At 36.5% G+C, this 21,410-nt stretch overlaps 2 protein-coding genes across 5 annotated transcripts; one reads left to right on the forward strand and one right to left on the reverse strand.

Annotated features, from left to right (window-relative positions):
- The first annotated feature begins 138 nt into the window (after positions 1–138).
- On the forward strand, positions 139–5,230 carry LOC129250199 (protein CLEC16A homolog). 2 transcript variants are annotated; one of them, XM_054889835.1, is made up of 12 exons: positions 139–593; positions 678–817; positions 903–1,051; positions 1,127–1,269; positions 1,344–1,430; positions 1,489–2,402; positions 2,800–2,916; positions 2,985–3,443; positions 3,561–3,868; positions 3,927–4,195; positions 4,253–4,453; positions 4,518–5,230. In XM_054889835.1, exons 1-12 carry the CDS (start codon positions 391–393, stop codon positions 4,843–4,845), a joined length of 3,318 nt encoding a protein of 1,105 aa, XP_054745810.1. In that variant the 5' UTR covers positions 139–390; the 3' UTR covers positions 4,846–5,230. The 2 variants fall into 2 exon arrangements, with proteins under 2 accessions (XP_054745810.1, XP_054745813.1); XM_054889838.1 differs by having other exon boundaries at positions 4,304–4,453.
- Positions 5,231–9,298: 4,068 nt separating this feature from the next.
- On the reverse strand, positions 9,299–21,244 carry LOC129248874 (ubiquitin carboxyl-terminal hydrolase 15). Of its 3 annotated transcripts, none has more exons than XM_054888496.1 (10): positions 21,110–21,244; positions 20,842–21,041; positions 20,186–20,758; positions 19,966–20,128; positions 19,378–19,905; positions 18,935–19,306; positions 13,535–13,765; positions 11,999–12,456; positions 10,587–10,805; positions 9,299–10,422 (listed from the first exon to the last, which is right to left on the reverse strand). In XM_054888496.1, the coding sequence occupies exons 2-10, from the start codon at positions 20,943–20,945 to the stop codon at positions 10,293–10,295; spliced, it is 2,778 nt and encodes a 925-aa protein (XP_054744471.1). In that variant the 5' UTR covers positions 20,946–21,041; positions 21,110–21,244; the 3' UTR covers positions 9,299–10,292. The 3 variants fall into 3 exon arrangements, with proteins under 3 accessions (XP_054744471.1, XP_054744465.1, XP_054744477.1); XM_054888490.1 differs by having other exon boundaries at positions 20,842–21,046; positions 21,110–21,243; XM_054888502.1 differs by lacking the exons at positions 18,935–19,306; positions 19,378–19,905; positions 19,966–20,128; ... (1 more) ...; positions 20,842–21,041; positions 21,110–21,244 and adding an exon at positions 17,411–17,615.
- Between the last annotated feature and the right edge of the window lie 166 nt (positions 21,245–21,410).

Below are 21,410 nucleotides of genomic sequence, written 5' to 3' on the forward strand. Positions count from 1 at the left end.
TATTACACAGATAGGCTTGCGTAAATTGCAGTTTAGCCGGCGCTGACGCCAAATCACGCCGTTACAAACAGGTAGAGCCGATCATATGTTCATGACAGGAAATGACAACAGACTGCTACAACAACAACAACAGTCAACGATTTTGCTCAGTTGTCAAGGCACAAGGCTTTTTATAAAAATAAGGGTGAAGGGGAAAATTTTAGTTTTTGTATTGAGGGAAGCAATTAAAAGTTGCAGTAAAAACGCAATTAAATGGAAAAATAAACTAACGCTGTCAACAAGTACTTGTACATTAGAGGAACATACTCGAGGCTTCAACACTTAACCCAGTTGTAAAACTTTTTGTGAAAAATAGCTACAAACCTTTTCAGGTTGTACAACAAAAACAAAATGTTTCGGAGTCGAAGTTGGTTTGGAGGGAATTGGAATCGCCCAAAGAATCGCCTTTCACTGGAACACCTTAAGTACCTGTACAGTATACTAGAAAAAAATACCACAGTTTCGGAGAGTAATCGCGGTCTCTTAGTGGAGTCTCTGCGTTGCATTGCAGAAATACTGATCTGGGGAGATCAGCATGACTCTTCTGTGTTTGAGTGCGTAACGAAAACATTTTATAGTATATATTTACAATACGTTGTCTAGTGCTGATTAACTATACGATTATATTTTATTTGCAGTTTCTTTCTTGAGAAAAATATGCTGTCCTACTTTTTACACATAATGCGTCAAAAAAGTGGAGGCTCGAGCTTTGTGTGTGTGCAACTATTGCAAACCTTAAATATTTTGTTTGAAAACATACGTAATGAGACATCGTTGTGTAAGTAAATACACCTGGGCAAATTTATGATTTATAGTGTAATAAGAAATAATTGTGGTGATTTTTTTTGTATTTGCATTTGTAGATTATCTCTTGAGCAATAATCATGTCAACTCAATAATTGTGCATAAATTTGATTTCTCCGACGAGGATGTAATGGGCTATTACATTTTATTTCTAAAAACGCTGAGCCTTAAACTCAATACACATACCATACATTTCTTTTACAATGAAGTATGAATGCAATTTGAATTTAATTGAATTACTTATATATTTACATATAAACATGTAATTATTCAACGATTTCAGCATACAAATGACTTTCCACTTTACACAGAGGCTATTAAATTTTTCAACCATCCCGAGTCTATGGTACGGATAGCGGTACGCACCATCTCATTGAATGTATATAAAGTTCAGAATGCCAGCATGTTGCGGTTTATCAGAGACAAGTATGTAGTCGAAATAATTTTTTTGGTTTGGTAAATGTAATTTAATCATTTCATAAATGTTTGTGTTTCCATAGAACTGCTGCGCCTTATTTCAGTAACCTGGTATGGTTTATAGGCAAACATATTTTGGAGTTGGACACTTGTGTGCGCACTGACATTGAGTGAGACACTACAATTTATCTTTATAAAAAAATATACTTATTTCTACACTTCTCGCAGCCACCAATCGAATCAGAAGCTTTCCAATTTGGTAGCTGAACATCTCGATCATCTGCATTACCTTAATGATATATTACTACTCGAAATAGACGATTTAAATGCCGTACTTACGGAACATTTACTGCACAAGCTCTTTGTGCCGCTATATATCTTCTCACTTACACCTGCGCCACCGCCTACCTCACTCGCCGTGGTTACACAAAATTTAGCTGCGGTCTTAAATCGACCGGTCGATATCGACATACAAGATATCAACAATCCACGTGTCTCATCCATTGTCGCCTTGTATCTGTTGTCGTTGGTATTCCTGGTGATCACGCATGCACCGCTTGTGCATGCTTTGGCTTGGGTAATACTCAATGGCGACCACGGCGTTTTTAAAGAGGGCGCTGCTGAAATATTAAATGCTTATGTAGAGCATCGTTTAGCTGTTGTGCCTGGCTTTGGTGAGCCACGTGAAAGTCTGGAACAAGCACTAGAGACTGTGGGTGCGAACTCGTCGAGTTATAGCTATGACGGTGATAATTTAAATACGGTTGAGGCCACTGCTGGTACAAGTGGTGCTGCGTTGGCTTTGGCGACAAATGCAGAGGCAAATTTAGTTGTGACAACAACAACAACAACAACGAAAATAGCAACGGAAGGCGCAGATAGTGATGCCGAACTGTCAGCACGTAAAATTTCTGTAGGCAGTGCAAGTGCCGCGGCGCAAGTTGTGCTGAATAATGTTAAATTGGGTAACATCACTGACGAAGAGAAAGAAGAGCTACAGAAGCTCGTGCAGCCCACGCAAGCATATAGTGAATTGAGCCGGCCATTTTTAGAAATGGTGCTATCAGCGTTGGATTGCACAGAGAATGATTATCTGGCGCTTTTGGCGTTGTGCCTCATTTACGCGATGGCTTACAACAGAGGTAAGTGTAGGAAAACAAATTTTCATTTCATACACACTGAAATGTGAGCATAACTAAAATTATATGACCATATTTGTGTATTTTTAAGTGATAGCTCACATCCGCCTATTCATCTTATAACAAACGCTATATCAACTTACTAACGCACCATGTTGTTCTTCATTATTTTCTACTTTTTCATTTGTAATGCTATCCATTAAAAAAACGAATGGTGATGTGTTTCTCACTACTTTATGCTTCATAAACCGACACTGTAGATGGTATGTAAAACTCTCAGTTCGATTTTATGTAAATATTTTCATCTGTATAACTAGTCTATCATGCATCAATTACTTTAAAAAATTTCGCACTAAACTAACGTACTTTTAACTCGAATGTACTTTTCTTCATCACACAGGTGTGAAAAACGAGTGGTTCGAACAAGTGCTCTCCAAATCTGCCAAGGGTTCCTATAGTTATAAAACGGAACTAATAGAACGCCTGCTGCACATAATTTCACTCTCCAATCAGCCTTGTAAATAAATTCGAGTTATTAAATACTCTATATTCTTAACGGTAAATTTCTCTTTATCCTTTTCGCAGCCTGCCGCATACGTCTCATAACAATTGAAATCGCATTGCAACTGCTTGTGACCTTCAGCAAGCCGTATACCGATGAGGCCTGCATCACAGAAGTGCAACAAGACGCATTGTTTTCAGCGCGTAATCAGTCTATGGTAGTACTGCGTAATTTCTATAAATCTGAAGACATCTTTCTTGATCTTTTTGAGGATGAGTTTAATGAAATGCGCAAAACAAATTTGAATGTAGAATTTTTGTGTATGGATTCAACGATACTCTTACCACCGACTGGCACTCCACTGACGGGCATCAATTTCACACGCCGTCTACCATGCGGTGAAGTGGAAAAAGCGCGTCGCGCTATACGTGTTTTCTTTCTGCTACGCCGTACATGCCAACAGTTTTTAAATGAGAAAGAAACATTGCTGCCCTTGACAAACACTATGCATTTAGTGCAGGTTGACAACGTACTGGACTTAAGTAAGTGCGTTTGTTTAATTTATGCACCAGGTAGCATGGACTTTTCGATGCGGCTCTTACATTTAGCACAATTTTTTTTATTATTGATATCTTGATTGTTGCATTTCTTTGCTCTAGATAACAGCGACTTGATTGCCTGCACTGTTATCACCAAGGACAGCACCAAGCAGCGACGATTTCTTGTCATAGATTCGCTGCAACTAATACTCGTTGAGCCAGATGCCAAATTGCTTGGCTGGGGTGTAGCTAAATTTGTGGGCTTCCTGCAGGATGTTGAGGTGGTGGGCGACAAGGATGATTCGCGCTGCCTGCACATCACTGTACATCGTGGCGGCGCGACGCACAATCGTACGCCGCTACTATCAGCGAAATTCCTATTCGACGATCACATACGCTGCATGGCTGCGAAGCAAAGGTTAACGAAGGTACGGTAGATATTTCCAATATAAATAGTGCAAGTTTAAACCTTCTCAAATCTTACAGGGCCGCAGCAAGGCACGTCAGAAGAAAATGTACCAAATTGCGCAACTCATCGAAATACCGGGCCAAGTAATCGACTCGCCCGTCTATGCCGTGGCTGGCCTTCGTGCTGGTAGCGTCGCTAGCAGCAGTTCTCGTTCTTCACGCGAACACCGTCCCATATTGTCCACAGCGAATCGTGTACCCGGCTTTGCTGCAGCTTTAAAACGTGAATCAAACAATAGCGGCGGCGTGTGCCGCATACAAATGGCGCAGAATCGTTCCATTGAAGGGTAAGTTAGTGGATTTTAAGCTTTTAATGTACTAATAGAATGGAATTTTTTGTTCAGTATACGTAATGAAAATGTCGGTCGTCCGCGTCGACGCAACTCCAATTCCAGCTCACAATCATCAACATCACAAACGCGTGAATCAAATGGATCGACAGCACGCGAACATTCGCCTAGCAGTTCGTCACAGTCGCGTGAGAATTCACAGAATCGGGCCTCAACACGTTCGCGTGATAGTAGTCCGCGCGTACCCAGACCACGGTAAGCATACATGGCATTTGCGAGTGAGTCAAAAAGGAATTTCAAATACCACTTTGTGTTATAGTTCTGAAGAAATTCCACTTGAGGACTTTCAACATTCGCGTAACAACAGTCCACATTCACGTGCAAACTCCTCACATGTTAATACGCCAACACGTGCACACACGCCGTCACGCGCATTAAATTATGAGCAGATCGCTATTCCGGTGCATAATGGTATACCGCGCGAGACGCATTCCCCGGCGCCGCTGCACGCGTCACAGCTAAATGGTGTTGCTATTGCGAAGGAAGTTGTAGTACCCGTTGCCAACTCTGAGGAGACATCGTTCATTGGCAGCGAGGAAGGAGCGTCGAGTGATCAAAGACGGCGGGGCATTATCGAAACAGTATAAAGCATATGATTTGCTATAAATATCTATTACGTTAATATGGAAGATGCTATACTTTTTCATGGTTTTCGTTTTCGGTAAATATCTACATATATATATATTAACACAAAGTAAAAGCAATAGAAATGGGTTTTGTAAAATGTTTATTGTAGTAATTATTAAATTTTAATACTTGGAAGTGGGCCTTTTGCTTAATTTGGATTTTTTTAGAATTAAAGGTTCAAAATGTTAGATTCAAATTGTGACAAATAGTAACTGTATTCAATGATGTATTTTAATAAATTATAGTCCTTGACCCTTGACTTGTTTAGACTTATAAGCTGAGTTTTATCACGAAAGATCTACTAATGCCAATTGTGAATAAAATTTAATAAAAAATCTAAAGTTATATACTGCGTATACAATTAACTCAATAAAGATATATAAAACACTTCAAAATGACGTGCAAACATAAAACATACTTAGTATTGCCATAAATTCTGTGACAAATTTTACAATGCATACGGCGAGAACGAATTCGCTGAAAAAAGTTTCGTTATTTTTGCTTTATTCACATGAACGCCTTCCGTCGCTCAATTGGTCATCTTTTGGCAACGCGTTTGACTCGACAGATGCAAGCAACTTTTTCGGTGGCACGCGGTCAACGTCTATGAAAATATTCTTTTCACAGATGATAAAATTTTCACTGTCGAAGAAGATTTTAATAAGCAAAACGACAAAAGCTATGTTAAAATTTCTAAAGACGCAAAAAATGTTGATCCAAAGGTTCAGCGTGGCCACCTTTAGTGGGGAATGTTTTGTAAAGGCGTTACATCTCTTCATTTCTGCGAAAAATGAGAGACCGGAACAAAAGTGTACCGGGAGGATGTCTTAGAAAGTGTTCTAAAGCAGTTGAGCAGTACTCTCTTCAGTGGAGAGCATTGGATCTTCCAGCAAGCTTCCGCTGCAGCTCATAAGACAAAACCCACCCAGAAGTGGCTAAAAAACAATATTCCTGTGTTCATAGCCGCAGAAGATTCGCCATCTGGAAGTCCAGATCCGAATCCATTAGACAACAATTTGTGGTCAGAATTGGAGAACATGGAATGGCGAAGACCTAACCGAAATTTGGAGACTCTCAAACAATCTCTGATTTGAACAGGGACGTCAATCCGAAACCGTGCGTGCTGCAGTAACTGAATGCCCTAATCGTTTGAAGGCTATTTCGTGTGAAAATTTAAGTTTTTTTATAAATTTAAATAAAACTAACTTCATTCAAAAAAATATTATAATTTCATATCTACTTAACTTGTAACAGAACTTATGGCAGGACTAAGGATAATCAACGGTGAATTGCAGATTCGATGCTGAGAGTGTGAAAGTAGAAATAATAATATTAGTGCGGAGTACAGTTTTTTGCTACGTCCAACCAACGGTATGAAAGGACATTATTTTTTGACTCAAAAGTTTGCAAATACCTGGAAAAATAGTTTCAATCTTTAAGCTTGTAAGAGAGGAGAAAAGCAAAAGATTTCTCTACAGAGATTTTTTTTTAAGTTTCGAAGTTTTATAATTTTCGGATTTCTGTGGCCATTTCTGTAAAATTATTTTAAATATCATATATTTTACTTTATATTAAGGTGCAAATATATATTATTTGCATGAATAATAATTCGAAAAACTTTAAAGCAACAACTTAAGCGTGAACTTAAAAACTGGTTCTTATGAACTATTGGAACAAACCGGATTTTAGTCTGACCAAGGTTTGTTACTTAACAGTTTTCGTCGAAAAATTTATAGCGTATTTTTTATGCTGTTTTTTAAATGACTACAGTTACACTGGGCAACAAAATGGAAATCAAAGTTCCATTTCGAACTGCCACTACTTCTCTCTTATGTAGGCTCGATCTCCGAACCCCATCCACGAAAATCAATACACAAATTTTGTAGCGCTAACATATTTTCTCAAAACAATTTTTTTATTTAATGTTTTTGCCAGGCTATAAGAAGGCAGGTCAACGGCATGCCCATATATAGGGTGTTTTTTTTAGAGGTTAGGTTTTCAAGATGAAATAAAACGTATATAATTTAATGTTATGGCCAAGAATTTAGCTTTATTATAAAGATAAGGGTTTGCCATTATGTTTTAAAAATGATTTCGGGCAAGTGACCGCCGCGGCTGCTCGAATAAATTCCAGCCGAGAGGCCCAATTTTCGACCACTTTTTGTAGCAATTGAGGCCGTATGTCAGCAATAACGCGCCGAATATTCTCTTCCAAGACGTCAATCGTCTCGGGCTTATCTGCGTAGACAAGCGACTTCACATAGCCCCACAAGAAATAGTCCAGCGGTTTTATATCGCACGATCTTGGAGGCCACGCCACAGGTCCACGGCGCGAGATAATGCGCTCACCAAAAGTTTCCTTCAATAAATCGATTATTGCGTTGGCTGTATGGCATGTAGCGCCGTCTTGTTGGAGCCAAAGGTCGTCCACATCAACATCGTCCAATTCAGGCACGAAAAAGTCATTAATCATGGCTCTATAGCGCTCTCCATTGACTGTAACATTATGGCCGGCTTCATTTTTAAAGAAATATGGACCAATGATTCCCTCTGCCCATAGAGCACACCAAACAGTGACTTTTTGAGGATGTAACGGCGTCTCAGCAATGGCTTGTGGATTATGTTCACTCCAAATGCGACAATTTTGCTTATTGACATACCCATTCAACCAAAAGTGACCTTCATCGCTGAACAAAATTTTCTTGTTTTTATTTTTCGAACCGAACCATTATTTCAGTAATAAATTTGCACGATTGCAAACGTTGTTCAGGTGTAAGTCTATTCATTATGAAATGGCAAACCAAACTGAGCATAAATCAAGTGACAGCTGTCAAAAAGACCATCTACGAAAAAAGTAGTGCCAACTTGAAAACCTAACCTCCAAAAAAACACCCTTTATTAAGCAAAGCTTAGTTGATTCTTCTTAATTGGCGCGATAACCGCTTTCGCGATTGTGGCCGAGTTTAGCAAAGCTCGCAGTCGTTTCTTTCTCGCCCTAACCGGCGCCAGTTGGACACACCAAGTGAAGCCAAGTCCTTCTTCACCAGATCTTTCCAACGCAGAGGAGACCATCCTCTTCCTCTGCTACCACCAGCTGATACCGCATCGAATACTTTCAGAGCCGGAGCGTTTGTATCCATTCGGACAACATGACCCAGCCAACGTAGCCGCTGGATCTTTAGTCGCTACCTTATGTCTATGCTGCTGTAAAGCTCATACATCTCATTGTTCCAACGCCTGCGATATTTGCCGTCGCCAACGTGCAAAGGTCCAAAAATTTTCCGCAGAATCTTTCACTCAAACACTCCAAATGACGCCTCATCGTAAATTGGCATCATCCAAACTTCTGCGCCATACGTTAGAGAGTGAGACTTTTAAAAAGTTTTAGTTTTGTTCGTCGAGAGAGGATTTTACTACTCAATTGCCTACTTAGTCCAAAGTAGCACCTGTCGGCATGAGAGATTCTCCGTGGGATTTCAAGACTGACATTGATTATGGTGAGTAAAATGTCAGTCGACAGGCTTAAAATAGCCTTCATTTTATGACTTAAGAACTTTTCTCATATCCAGAAATTTAAATAGACAGAAGTTTTGCGAAATGTTTCCTTTTTTCTTTGGTTTACTTTACATGAAGAAACAAAAAATTTGCATATTTAGTCTCTTACGATTTTCTACGTAATTTTTTGCGAAATTTGTTTTTTGTTTTGGATGGGGGGAAAATTTACGTTTAGTGTTATTGATATTTGAATAAAAAAAAAACAGTTCATGCCTTTGTATAGAATTTAGGTGCTCAATGAGAGTCATAATACTATTTGTAAGAAGTGTATTTGTGTACTTAGGTAGGCTTGCAAACTTTTGCAAATGATATTTAATAACTTTAGACAAATTTTTGATGCTGTACCAACTTAATATCCCTAATATGGTGGGGTCGGGCCTCGATAATTGAGGCAGTGTTGTATATATAATTGTATACATCGTCGCAACTTATACCTCATTTCCCTACTTTTTTCTCACTTTTTCAAATATCGCGTCATATGGAATAATGCTACAGAGCATAAGCAAGAAGGTATCGAACAAGAAACTACGACCAGCAGAAACAAGCGCCTGTCACCTGAGTACATCCTCTACGGATGTGCAGTCCTCGAAAGATGAAGACTCACTCATCTATGTGGGGCGATTCTAAGTCCAAAAAGCTTAAAAACGTGCTCAAATTCATTGGAAGCCTTATTGGAATTATAGACTCGCGGTGAAGTACAATAGGTTGCAATTGCGTGGCTGAACATGCCCATGTTTCGAAGAAAAAAAATATATATTATAAAATACATATTTCTTTTTATTTTTGTGTATATTTTATTTGCATATTTCATACAGCAGTTTCGTATTACTTTTTCTAAAAATAGTATACTCCTTCAAAAAGATTTTTATTTATTTTAATTTTTATAATGCACGTGTAGTCTTAATTTCATTTAAAATTTAAATTTAATGTTACTATGCTATTTCGTTTTTGCTTTCTTTGTTTAACTTGTTTTTTGTTTTTTTTTTCTTGGTTTTTTTTAGTTTTAAACGATTTTTTAGTGTTAGTTTTAATATTGCATAAAATTCAAATTTTTTATTTATATTTATATATTGTTGCTTATTTCATGTATGTATGTAAGTATATGTTCGCCTGCATAACCAACGACGCAGGAGTAACTGGAAATATTTAAAGCGATTGTTAAATGTAGGAGTATATGTGTGTATGCATGTACGTATGTATGCACATACACACGAATGCATGTATGGTTCTTTCACATTGTACATAAACTGTAGAATAAATGTAAATATGTATGTATACTTGCAGTTGCCTGCATTAACATCTCTTCAAATATGCAATAACAATCAATAAAGTAAACGGAAATAGAAACAAATTTCTAATATGTTTTTGTTTTTCTCTCTCTTGAATTACGTTGTACCGTTCAGTATGAGCGTCGTTTGATTTTGTTTTTGTTTTTATCATAAGACTTTTATAAGAACTAAAATATTATTAATAATAGTCAAAAATTGGAAAACAATTACACAAAAAAAAAAAAACAAAAAAAAAATCCTTTTGTTTTTAAATCAACAACTTCAAGTTATTTAACTGCGACTAGTCCGAACGCATGCACAACCAACCCGCCGTGTACGATTTTCATACAATGCGTAAACAAATAACTAACAAAAAAATGCAATGACTGCTTATCAGTGCCGCTTGCGAAAACCACAATTGTTGATGCGGCTATAGCTCGAGTTATTGTAATTATGGTAAGTATTTGCTTTATTCGAGCAGCCAAACATTCACGCAGCAAGCAGCCAAAACTCCATAGAGCAATCGTAAAGATGTTTTTGTCATATTGACGTTTGATATTTGTATCCGGCAAGTGATTTGAAGGCTAGTTCGTATTGTTGTTATCGGTTATTTGAATTGGCGGCAACCAAGTGTAGAAGAGTATGTAGGCAGCACTGGATACCACATTGGAAGTGTCAAGCGGTGTAACGACCTGGTCATCGAACTTGAACCATCTGGTAAATAAGAATGAAAAAAGTGTTAATACAACAACTATACGTGTATGTATGTGTGTGTATGTGAGAAAGCTCGCACATAATGAATTTGCGTACATTAATATTACCTCCATCCCCCCACACCTCTACACACATACATGTGTATATTCATTAAAAATACATACCTGCCATAATTGCCGCTTTTGCAGAAGGCTGTGTAGTGACCGCTCTCCATGGAGCCATAATGGTTGGAGACACCATAAAGTTGATACGTTTTCGGTGTCGCTGAACGCGATTCGGATTTGGCAATATAAGGCGTCATATCGAGATTCTCGAGCGGAAAGCGAACATAGTTTTGCTTCTTTTTGTACGAATTGCCAACGGCGTCGGTATCGGCGTAAAATCTAAAATTAGGTCGATATAGGAGATCAAACAGTTAGAATGCTATAGAAATCTGTGAGAAATCTACACTACTTTTTAACGAAGTGTAAACTATTCAGATCAATATGAATTTTATATCTAGGCCCAAAAGCTTAAGCATGTTTTCTGAGAATTTGTATTTTTTAAGCTTTAACTACACTAGTTTAATGAGCAAGTTGGAAAAAATGCCTTTTTCGAATGCGTTTGATTGACTTCAAATTTTAGCGGAAAAGCATTTGCCAATTATCTTTTTACACGATAGTACCTTTCCAAAAAATTCGTGTAAAAAGGGAATTAGGTGAAAAATATATTAAAAAAATTTTTTTTTGTGTTCACTGAAAATTATTTCGTGCTTACATATTTTAATTCAATAAATATATTATAAGAAATAAATTATTAAACGGGGAGGGCAAAATCTACTGAGTTTTAAAGACTTTTCCTGAGACTAATTTAAACGCTTGCGTCGAAAAATCTCTCTCTATTTGTTCTATTAGATTCATAAAATATTGAAAATCGTGAAAAAAAGATTTTTTTTTTCTTTTTAACTGGTGCTAAATCAGATTCATGTAAAAAGAGAACTAGAAAAAAAGAAAAAAAAAAAAAATAAAAATAAAAATTATAATATTAAAAAGAATTATTGTATGCACAAGAAGCGACAGTTTTTACCGTCGCTACAGTGGCCTAATCCCTTAACCAGTTAACTATGTTGCTTCATTTACAAATGTGCTCCAGTGCGCACAAATTTGTGTCGCGAAAATCGAACGATGGTTGCCAAGCGCATACTATTTTTCCATATATTTATTTTTCTTTATTATTACTTTTTATTTTTTGTTTTATTCCGGCATAGTCTCAAATTATTCTAAACATATTGAAATTTAAGAATATGTTTTATTTTTACAACTATTACAACTTAAATACCTAAGGTAACCACTTTTTTTCCTATCTATACTCGTCAAACACAGTTAACTGGTTAACCAGGTTTGGGCATTCTGCACTACCACTAAATTGGTAGTTGAAATAAGAGTCTCATTATCACTACATCTTGAGTTTTTCAGTGTTTTAACTATCTGCTTATCGTATTAATTATTTAGTGCACTATGCCCCCCCTGCCCTTAACTATGCGTCCGGAAAAAATCTAATTTACTGTATAACTGAAATATGACAACTCATTTCTCACCTTTTGAGATGTATTACCAAGACAGGTGGCAGTTTTGAAATATCCAACTTTTTCACAGCATCACGTTTCTTCTTGCAATTCGGACAATTCCAGCCATGTATAAGTTCACCACTAAAATACATGTCCATACATTGGGTGAGAAAACAAACGTTTGCATTTGAAGGCAGTTCCAGACTTAAATTCGAAAAACACTCATAAGTAGCGGACTCTTTGTTGCAGTCGACACATTTAACGGTGCTTTTTATTTGGCCATAGAATAAATGCAATATGAGACTCTCTTTTGCTTTGGTGAATTCCAGCCACGCCTTCTCGGAAGGTGTTATATTATCACGTGTCTTTTCGGGTACATGCAACGTTTGCAAATCAGAATGTAGCCAATCCATGAGTATGGTCAGAAATTCGTGCGAATCCTGCTGTTCGATACCGCGGAAAATTTGCTGATATTGTCCCATAACGTACTGTGTCGGGATTGATGATGGGTGTGGAGGGCAAGATGGAGGGGAAAATATTTAATTAATGAACTCTTTTGTGTTTTATATGGACAGATAAAAACCAAAAATAGACCAACCAGCTATTCACACATTTATCACATACTGTTTATAGACAAAAGTATGCCTATATGTGCGTAAGGACAAATTACATACATATACACGTGTGTTCATAATAATAGCAGTGTGGCGTATTGCAAACTTTTGACAATTTTTTATTTTTTTATATTGTTAATACTATCACAAAAACCATATAACTCGAACATTCAGACTATGTATAAATTTAAAAAAAATTTATAAATTAAAAAAAAAAAAAAAAAAAAATTCAAACAATTTTATAAAAATTTAAAATTTTTAGTCAGAATTTTTCTGAGTATGCAGTTTTGTACCCCATTCAATTTTTATATAATATTGTGCCAGTTTAAAGTGGTTCAGAATTCGAGTTGATTTTTTTATGTGGAGAAAGTGCACAAGACCAACAAAAAAAAAGAAAAAATGTGAAAAATCATTGCGATTTTTTAGCACCTCAAATTTGCACTTTAATTTACAAAAATTTAATGGGCCATAAAATGGCAAACATGAAATTGTTCTAAAAACTTTGTTGTTGAATTATTTTTTTTAAATTGTATACAAAAGGCCTCTTCTATTCGCTACTTCTCTGCACGACTAACTTGACGAAAAATTTGTATGCGAAAACAACAACAAAGTTAGCGAGCGAGATTTGCCGCTAGCGACTATTTTACAAACAAATGCAATTTTAGGCAGCTCTATTCCAGCGGTGCCAAGATATTTTCATTTATAGTAGTTGCCACTTGCTAACGCTTAGCGCAAAGAAGATGCCTAAAGTTTGAAACTTCAAGTTATATGGGTATTGTTGTAATGTAAACTATATTTCTTTATCAAAAAAGGAAAAACATGGGCAAAATTAAGTAAATAGTCAAAATTTTACAATATGAGTCACTGGTATTATTGTGCACACTGGTGTATATGTACATATGTGCAAATGTGATACACTTCGCTTATATTTTGAATTTTATTATATACTTACACGCAAGTCCTTGCTGGCCACACACTTGTAGTTGCCATTCCATAAAACTTTAATGAGGGCCGCTACTTCCTCGACAATGTGACCTTTCGTCTTATTACTGCGACTAATGTAGTTCTTATATTTGTCGGTTATACAGTATTCGGTGAGTTGTGGGGTATTGCTGAGGCACTGAATTATACTGTTCATGTAGCAGGTGTTGCCCAAGTTCTTTAAGCCGGTCAAGCCGCGGCCCTAAGAAAGCAGTAAAAATAAATGTGAGTAACCTTGAACTGATTGATATTTATTTATAAAACTAAAAATGAGTTTTTGTTTGCGGCCCAACTATGCATTGTCTGTATGGGAACCACACACAGGAGTGGTAGGAGCTGACCTCGAATAATTTTAGTTACTACTTTGTCATTCAGCAAAAAAAATTGCAATATTTCTTTACGAAATGAATATATGGTAAATAACTAATAAGTATTGACTCGAATCTTTCAGCAACTGTCTTTAGGGGTGAATAATATAATAATAAAAAAAATGCCACATCTTACAAATCGATATTTTTAACACATTCAAACGGAACTGAATCGAACATTAAAAGCGAGATTGATTAATACTCGTATAAATTTACAATGAAGTAAAAAAAAAAAAAATATTGTAAATAAATAAAAAAAGGAAAGGTTTTATAAAAGAAAAATTATCTGGAAATGGCATTTTATAAAGGATTTGAAAAACAAATTTTTATGAAGGTGGTCATTAATTTCCTATTTTAAACTTGAAAAAATTTTCTTACATTTAAGTTGCGGTCAGATATGTGTGTGAGCACCCGAGAAGTAGTTTGAAAGCGTCTTTTTATTTTTCAGCAGTCCATTTCTCAAAAGCAATTTGCATGACCAGCAAATGTTAGAAAGTATATTAAATCAATTGCAATGTTACTTTCGGCCAGAAATATCAAGGAAAATTCTTGCCAACTCATTTTGCTGCGAAAAAGTTTATTTTCTCGTGTCAGCACACGAAAAGTAGTTTGGGAAAGTACTCCTCATTATTTTGGCAATAAATTTCAAAAAAGGAACTGACATAACCTGCCACTGACTCTCTTTCTTCTGAACTTATGGCCGCAGGCATAGATGTGTTCTGCTGCATGATAAGAAATCGCACCTTCTCACAATAAAAATAAAAATTAAAATAAAAAATGCATCGCCATCGACTTTGGAGTCTCTCATCAGTGGTACGTAGAATGGATTTCCAGTACCACGTTTCTATCTAAATTGATCTGTATACGGTCAAAAAACGTTGTTGTATCTTTTGGCAAAAAGTTACCACAATCATTTTCATCACCAGGATCAAATTCCTTTTGTGTTGTTACGTCATGAGTACTAAATTTTCTTTGTGTAGCTTTGTAAATTGATTGAATATGTAACCGTGTGAGGAGTGGGCATTTTCTCTAAAATGTATGAATAAATTGTAGGTATTTTACTAATTTGTCTAATGCTAAATATCTAAGCAGTATTATTATTACATTTAAAGCCCAAAATAGTCGCTAGGACGTAGCCGAATGGGTTGGTGCGTGACTACCATTCGGAATTCACAGAGAGAACGTAGGTTCGATTCTCGGTGAAACACCAAAATTAAGAAAAACATTTTTCTAACAGCGGTCGCCCCTCGGTAGACAATGGCAAACCTCCGAGTGTATTTCTGCCATGAAAAAGTTCCTCATAAAAAATATATATCTGCCGTTCGGAATCGGCTTAAAACTGTAGGTCCCTCCATTTGTGGAACAACATCAAGACGCACACAACAAATAGGAGGAGGAGCTCGGCCAAACACACAAAAAGGGTGTAAGCGCCAATTATCTATATATATATACATATATATAGACGCTATTTTATATTTGTATGATGAAAAATCTCTTAAATAGCGTACAATATTTTTCTAACCTCAAATAAAATATAAAGAGTCAAATACATACATATATGAAGCCTAAAATATATGTTTAAGAGGCAATCAGTGACTCCAGCGTCTAAAATCATGTTAAAATACTTTAGAAATATAGCTTCAGTTAATAATTAAGACGTCACACTCACAGACGCTTATTTTTTTTATGTACAGTAATAAAGGTGGCGACCGTCATATCCGAATGGGTTGGTGTGTGATTATCAATCGAAAGTGCACGACTTTGAAACCCCGGGAACAAAACATCGATTGATAAAAAAAGCTTCTTCTAACAGCGGTCGCTCCTCGGCAGTTAATGCCAAACCTTTGGGTGTATTTCTGCCATGAAAAAGCTCGTTTTAAAAAACATCTGCCGTTCTTGGGTGGCATAAAACTGTAGGTAACCCCATTTGTGGAACAACATCAAGACGTACACCTCAAATTGGATGAGGAGCTCGGTCAAACACCCAAAAAGGGCGAAAGCGCCAATAATAAAGGAATGTAAACCTAAATATCATTAAACCTCGGATATCTTTATTTGAAAGTGTACAAATATGAGAATAAACTGAAACGAAATGAGCAGCTTACATTTTGAAAAGTTTAAAAAATGTCTTTCAAAATAATGTTAAGATGTTAAAATGATTGAAAATTATTTATTTTAATATTTTTAATTATTTTGTTTTAATAAGATAACACATAGACTGAAAAGTCCCGGACCTAATACATAGATGGCACCAATTTTGTTGCATTCATCTCTTTTTCAGTTAGTACTAAGCTTAAAAAGACAGCTGCTAAAATTTCATGATATTCTATTCATTAGTTCGTGAGTTATTGTGCTAAAAGTGACGCTACTTTTGTTATTTTCAAAACAATGGATCGACAATAATTCCGTGTTTTAATTTTACACTGCTTCTTAATGAGGAAAAATACCGTTCAAGCGAAGCAATACCTTGAAAAGTGTTATGGGGACTCCGCTTCCTAAGAAACAACAACAAAACGATGGTCTGCTGACTTTAAACGTGGTCGTAGAGACACCGATGTTGCACAATGCAACGGGCGTCCAAATGAGTAATGAGCAAATCAGTAACACCAGAAAACTTCAAAAAAATCCACAAAATCGTTTTGAATGTCCAAAAGGTGAAGGTGCGTGAGTTAGGTGACATCGTAAAGATATCAAAAGAACGAGTTAGATTTATATTGCATGAGTATTTCACTATGAGAAAGCTCTGTTCGAAGTAGTTGCTCACTGTTTCGTTTCATTAAGACATCGCACCGTGTTACAAGTCAATCAAAACAATGACAAGACTATGTTAATTGAACTTCGAACTGTTCCCACATCCACCGTATTCGCCAAATTGGGCTCCCAGCGACTACTGGCAGTTCGCAGACCTAAAAAATGCTCGCCGATAAGAAAACTGAAAGGCTGAAACTAAGGCCGCCTATTTTGAGAAAAAAGATACATCGTTCTACAAAATTGATATTGAAATGTTAGAGCGGCGCTGGCTGGTGTTGATGGAAATTACGTTGATAAATAGAGCTAATTTTGAGCAAACACAAAAAAAAACTTGTTTTCTTTGTCCGGCCCGGGACTTTTCCGCTCATGTGTTACACTTAAAAATCTTCCAGCCTGGGATTTCTTTATTTGAAAGTGCTCAAATATGAGAATAAACTGAAACGAAATGAGCAGCTTACATTTTTAAAACTTTAAACAAGCCTTTAAAAATAATATTAAGATATTAAAACGATTCAATTATGTTTTTTTTAATAAGATAAACTATTATGTTTTCAGTTAGCAGTTGCTTCAAATGTTCAAAAGGATTTCGTTTAGAGCAGCACATTCTACTTTTAACTGCAACTTAACACAACTGTGCGCCCAATACACTTTTACTACTACGTGCAGCCGAAAAATATGCAAGACATAATTTATCCTTCAATGCATGGCAAAGGAATCTTTTAACGCACCCGTTTTAGTGGAAAAAATGATGTGTAAATTAAAATATGCGTCGCCGGTATATTCAATTTCACGCCTGCAACCACAATCATCTTAAATTATTACTTCTAATACTACTTTTGTTGCTTGTAAAATATGTAAACGATTGTAAAATGTTTGGCTTTGAGTTGGCGATTGGTGGCGTTTCGGATTGCGCGCACAACAACATGCTTTGAGTAGAGACAACGACAGACTAAGGTACCTCACACAAGTTATCTATTGGGCAAGTCGCTGAGCAGCACACACAAAAAAAAAAACACCAATGGTCAGACGGACTAACAAATGACAGTTGGGTTACCCTAAACATATGCGCCGCATGAGAATATGAAATTAAGCGGTATCTAAAAAATATTTAACTATAACAAAGGCACACACTAGAAGAAAGTAATAGTATGAAGTCAGTTTTTGAACTAGCCTATGCTTAGGCGCTGTGACTGGCAAGCATTGGCATGTGTGTTTGTACATGCACATGTACATATGTATGTACATATGCACGAGTAATAGTGTGTGACAAATGCACACACGCAACAAACATTGATTTTTTAGGCTTGATAGGCAGGTGGCCATTGAAACTTGGCGCATTCCACACTTTTCAAGTGGCAGAAGACAGTACTTGTTGTAAGTAAGTGCATGTGCACGCGTATGTTTGCACGTTGAACATATATGTATGTATGTATGTATATAGTATATGAGCGCATGGAACAGCTGCAGAGGGGAGGATCACGTTAGTGAAAATAAGAGTCGGTCATTAACACATTCAACCTAGACTGCTGACATGGTCGTTAAAAGACGCTCGTATAATGTTGCGAAACGTGACTAAGAAAGGAATGATGCAAAATGGGCAGATATTGTGTTATGTACTCAAATCGATTTTAAAAACATACACATGTGAATATATAAATAGGTATAATAGTTGTTGTTTTAACATTTCGCAAAACATTTTTCGTTTTTAGAAATTTGGCAGCTATAGATAAACTGGAGCAATAGAAGTTTCGAAGAATCTTTTTTCTAAAATATAGATATTATATTTTATTGCTCAAATTTTATGTAGGTTTACATGCCTCTGTACTGAGTAAATTTGTTGTTGTTGTTGTAGCAGTACAATAAGCCCTGCCGGAGTGATGCTGTCATTCAACAATATCGTCTAACACATCTAACATTAGGCCTAGGAAACTTACTGAAAACTGTTTCGACGGGTTGCATCCAGAGAGCGAGCAGTTTTAGGTGGGTGCGTTCAATAGCGCATGTGAATAGGTGGTTGGTATCTTGTGGGGTACCTTCACATGCCGTGAGTAAGTTTGTAAGCAAGCCCTACAATTCATCACATTTGTTTAAGTGTACGGCTCAATAATAAATAAGAAAACAAGAAATTTGTTTACACCGTGACGCCAGCGGCGCACATGAGTCTGCCAGTTCCTTTTACGTTGTTCAATCTTTTTTTGACACTTCAAACGTGATTCATTTGTATGCATTGCAACGTGCGTCTACGTACTTACCATTGCACCGGGTAATGGTGAGAAATCGCGTTGTCTATCTACTATATAAGTTGTGGCATTGCTCTGTGTCACTGTGGACAAATGCGGTTTCACAGATCGATCGAATTGTGGTATTTTTGGTTTGGACATATCATCTCCTCTGTCTATTGGTACCCTTGCGCGCGCAATGGTCATAGCTAACTGCTGATCACGTTGTTCTTTCTCCCGTTCTAGCTGCTCATTGAGCTTTTGTCGTTCTTGTATTTTATGCTCAATCTGGCGTGCAGTATTCTCAAGATCTTCCTTTTCGTTGGGCGTTAACTCATCACCTTGTTCCTTCTTAAAGTTTTTATACTTTTCAATTTCATCTAGCAGACGATCGTTTTCAGTTTTCTGTAAATTAGCGAAAAAAAACGAAGTCATAAAATATTTAATTTACAAATATAAACTTTAAATTTTCATACATAATCTGCAGCTTCACTTTCCAACTGCATTATATAGTAAAGCAATTCTGTTTCGGTTGCCGTCATCGGTTTTTTATCTGGACTATGCTTATTTTTTTCGAATATCGTATCCAATTTTTGTGAAGCCTTTTTCAATTGTTCATCATTAGCTTGCGCTTTCTCCAACAATTCCTCCTGCTCCTTAGCTAATTCCACAATAGGTTTTTGCTTTTGTTCATACGTCTTCATAGCAGCCATTTTACTAGTGCGATCTACGCTCGGTGGTGGTTGTGAGACGGTGAAGGTAAGTGGACGCGACATACTGCTTCCTGGTCTGGATGTGTAGCTCTGACCACTTATATCTTCCTTCATTGTAATATCATTTATTGAAGGATATTCAATGTCATCTATTAAATCCAAATCATTGTTATTCTGTTGAGGCGCTTGCACACTAGGATTGGTGCACAGGGTCGGGTACATCATAATAAAGAACTCATAGCCGCCTTGTAGAATTTTAATAGGTGAACGGTAAATTACGTCGGGATCCCACTACAAATGTATATTATATGTAAGTGATATTTGTGCATACAAATTAAAAAAAAAACTTACATTCCGTAGTATATCAAGCAGTATGGCAATAGGCGAAGTTGCCGAAGGGTTGGCATCTCTTGTATTCCAATCCATTAAGACGATTTGTTCCTTTACTGAGCGCGCCGACCATAAAATTTTTGAACTACTGTCTAATTTGTCTTGCAATTTTCCAGCCGACATGCTATAAATTACACTCAATGTTTATATGATATATAGAATTATAAAGTTGCGCACTTACCCTGCAACTATATGCTCCTCGGGCACATTAAAACAGTAGGGATATGTTAGATAAGATGTCTCATAATCTTTAGCCGGTCGACAATCCATTATTAGCACATTATTCTTCTTCATAAGCTCAAACATTTCTTCACATTTTATGACGCCCAATGGTTGCAGCGTGTAGTAACTACCTGATAAATTCGTAGCCGCTGTGCTTGGCGTATCCCCTTTCAACAGGTCAAATTTCTCTGAAGCGCTTAGCTCGTTGTAGTCACGTACACGTTCGTTATATTTCAATGTAGGTGCCACTAATGTTGCAGATTGCTTGGCTCCATTAGCAAGTTGTTTTGCTTCATAACGTCGACTCAGTGAAGAGCTAAGCTGCTCCAGCTTGTTCATGGTCAATTTGTTGTTGGAATTGCCGCCCAGTATTTGCCGTACAGTCTGCTTATGTTCTGGGTAGTCAGGCTTCAAATGTATGCAATGAAGTAAGTTGAAATACTTCATATATAATACATAGGCCAGTTCTTCATCACCTTCTCGAAAATATTTGTCCGCTTCACGTAATAGCTTTCGAGCCGACTCCACCAATCTGAAATGAGTTTTATTTGGGCATATGGCCAATTAAATATGTACATTATAATTATTCATATGTTTGCATGTGTATGCGCTTACATATGAGTTTTCTTCGTCCGCGCCTCTGGAATCTCGGAATGTTTTTCCAAATCATTCAAGGTTTTACCTAAATGTAAATCCTTTACTTGTGCCATTTTCGGCATTGCTCGAAATATAAGTGTTTCTGTAGAATTATTCCCAAGCCGGTGCCTTTGGCGACTCTTTTATTGTTCTCTATGTTTGTCACTGGGCTGATACGACTTTTCTGCCAAGAAAAATACACGCTTGATAAATAGACAAAATTTCATGTCTTCCAATAATTTTTCACCTGTTTAGCACAACTTATAAGATTTGTTATAATTGTTCTAATAATCTAGCAAAAACAGAAACCTTAAAAACAATTTGGAAAAATATTCAATTACATCGCGTATAAAATTCCATTTTGCGTCAGCGAAAAATTGACATTTCTCGATAATTGAGAAATCAGCTGACTGAGGTGGTGGTTGTTACTGGTTATCGATATCATGTGAAAATTAATAAATTAGAAAAGATTTCATTCAAAATCAAGAATATTATGCTATATTTGGAACATGTGAAATTTAAAATAAAATAAAACATGTGTCATTTAA

The sequence above is a fragment of the Anastrepha obliqua genome, chromosome 1, assembly GCF_027943255.1.
Source record: "Anastrepha obliqua isolate idAnaObli1 chromosome 1, idAnaObli1_1.0, whole genome shotgun sequence".
Classification (NCBI taxonomy): Eukaryota; Metazoa; Arthropoda; class Insecta; order Diptera; family Tephritidae; genus Anastrepha; species Anastrepha obliqua.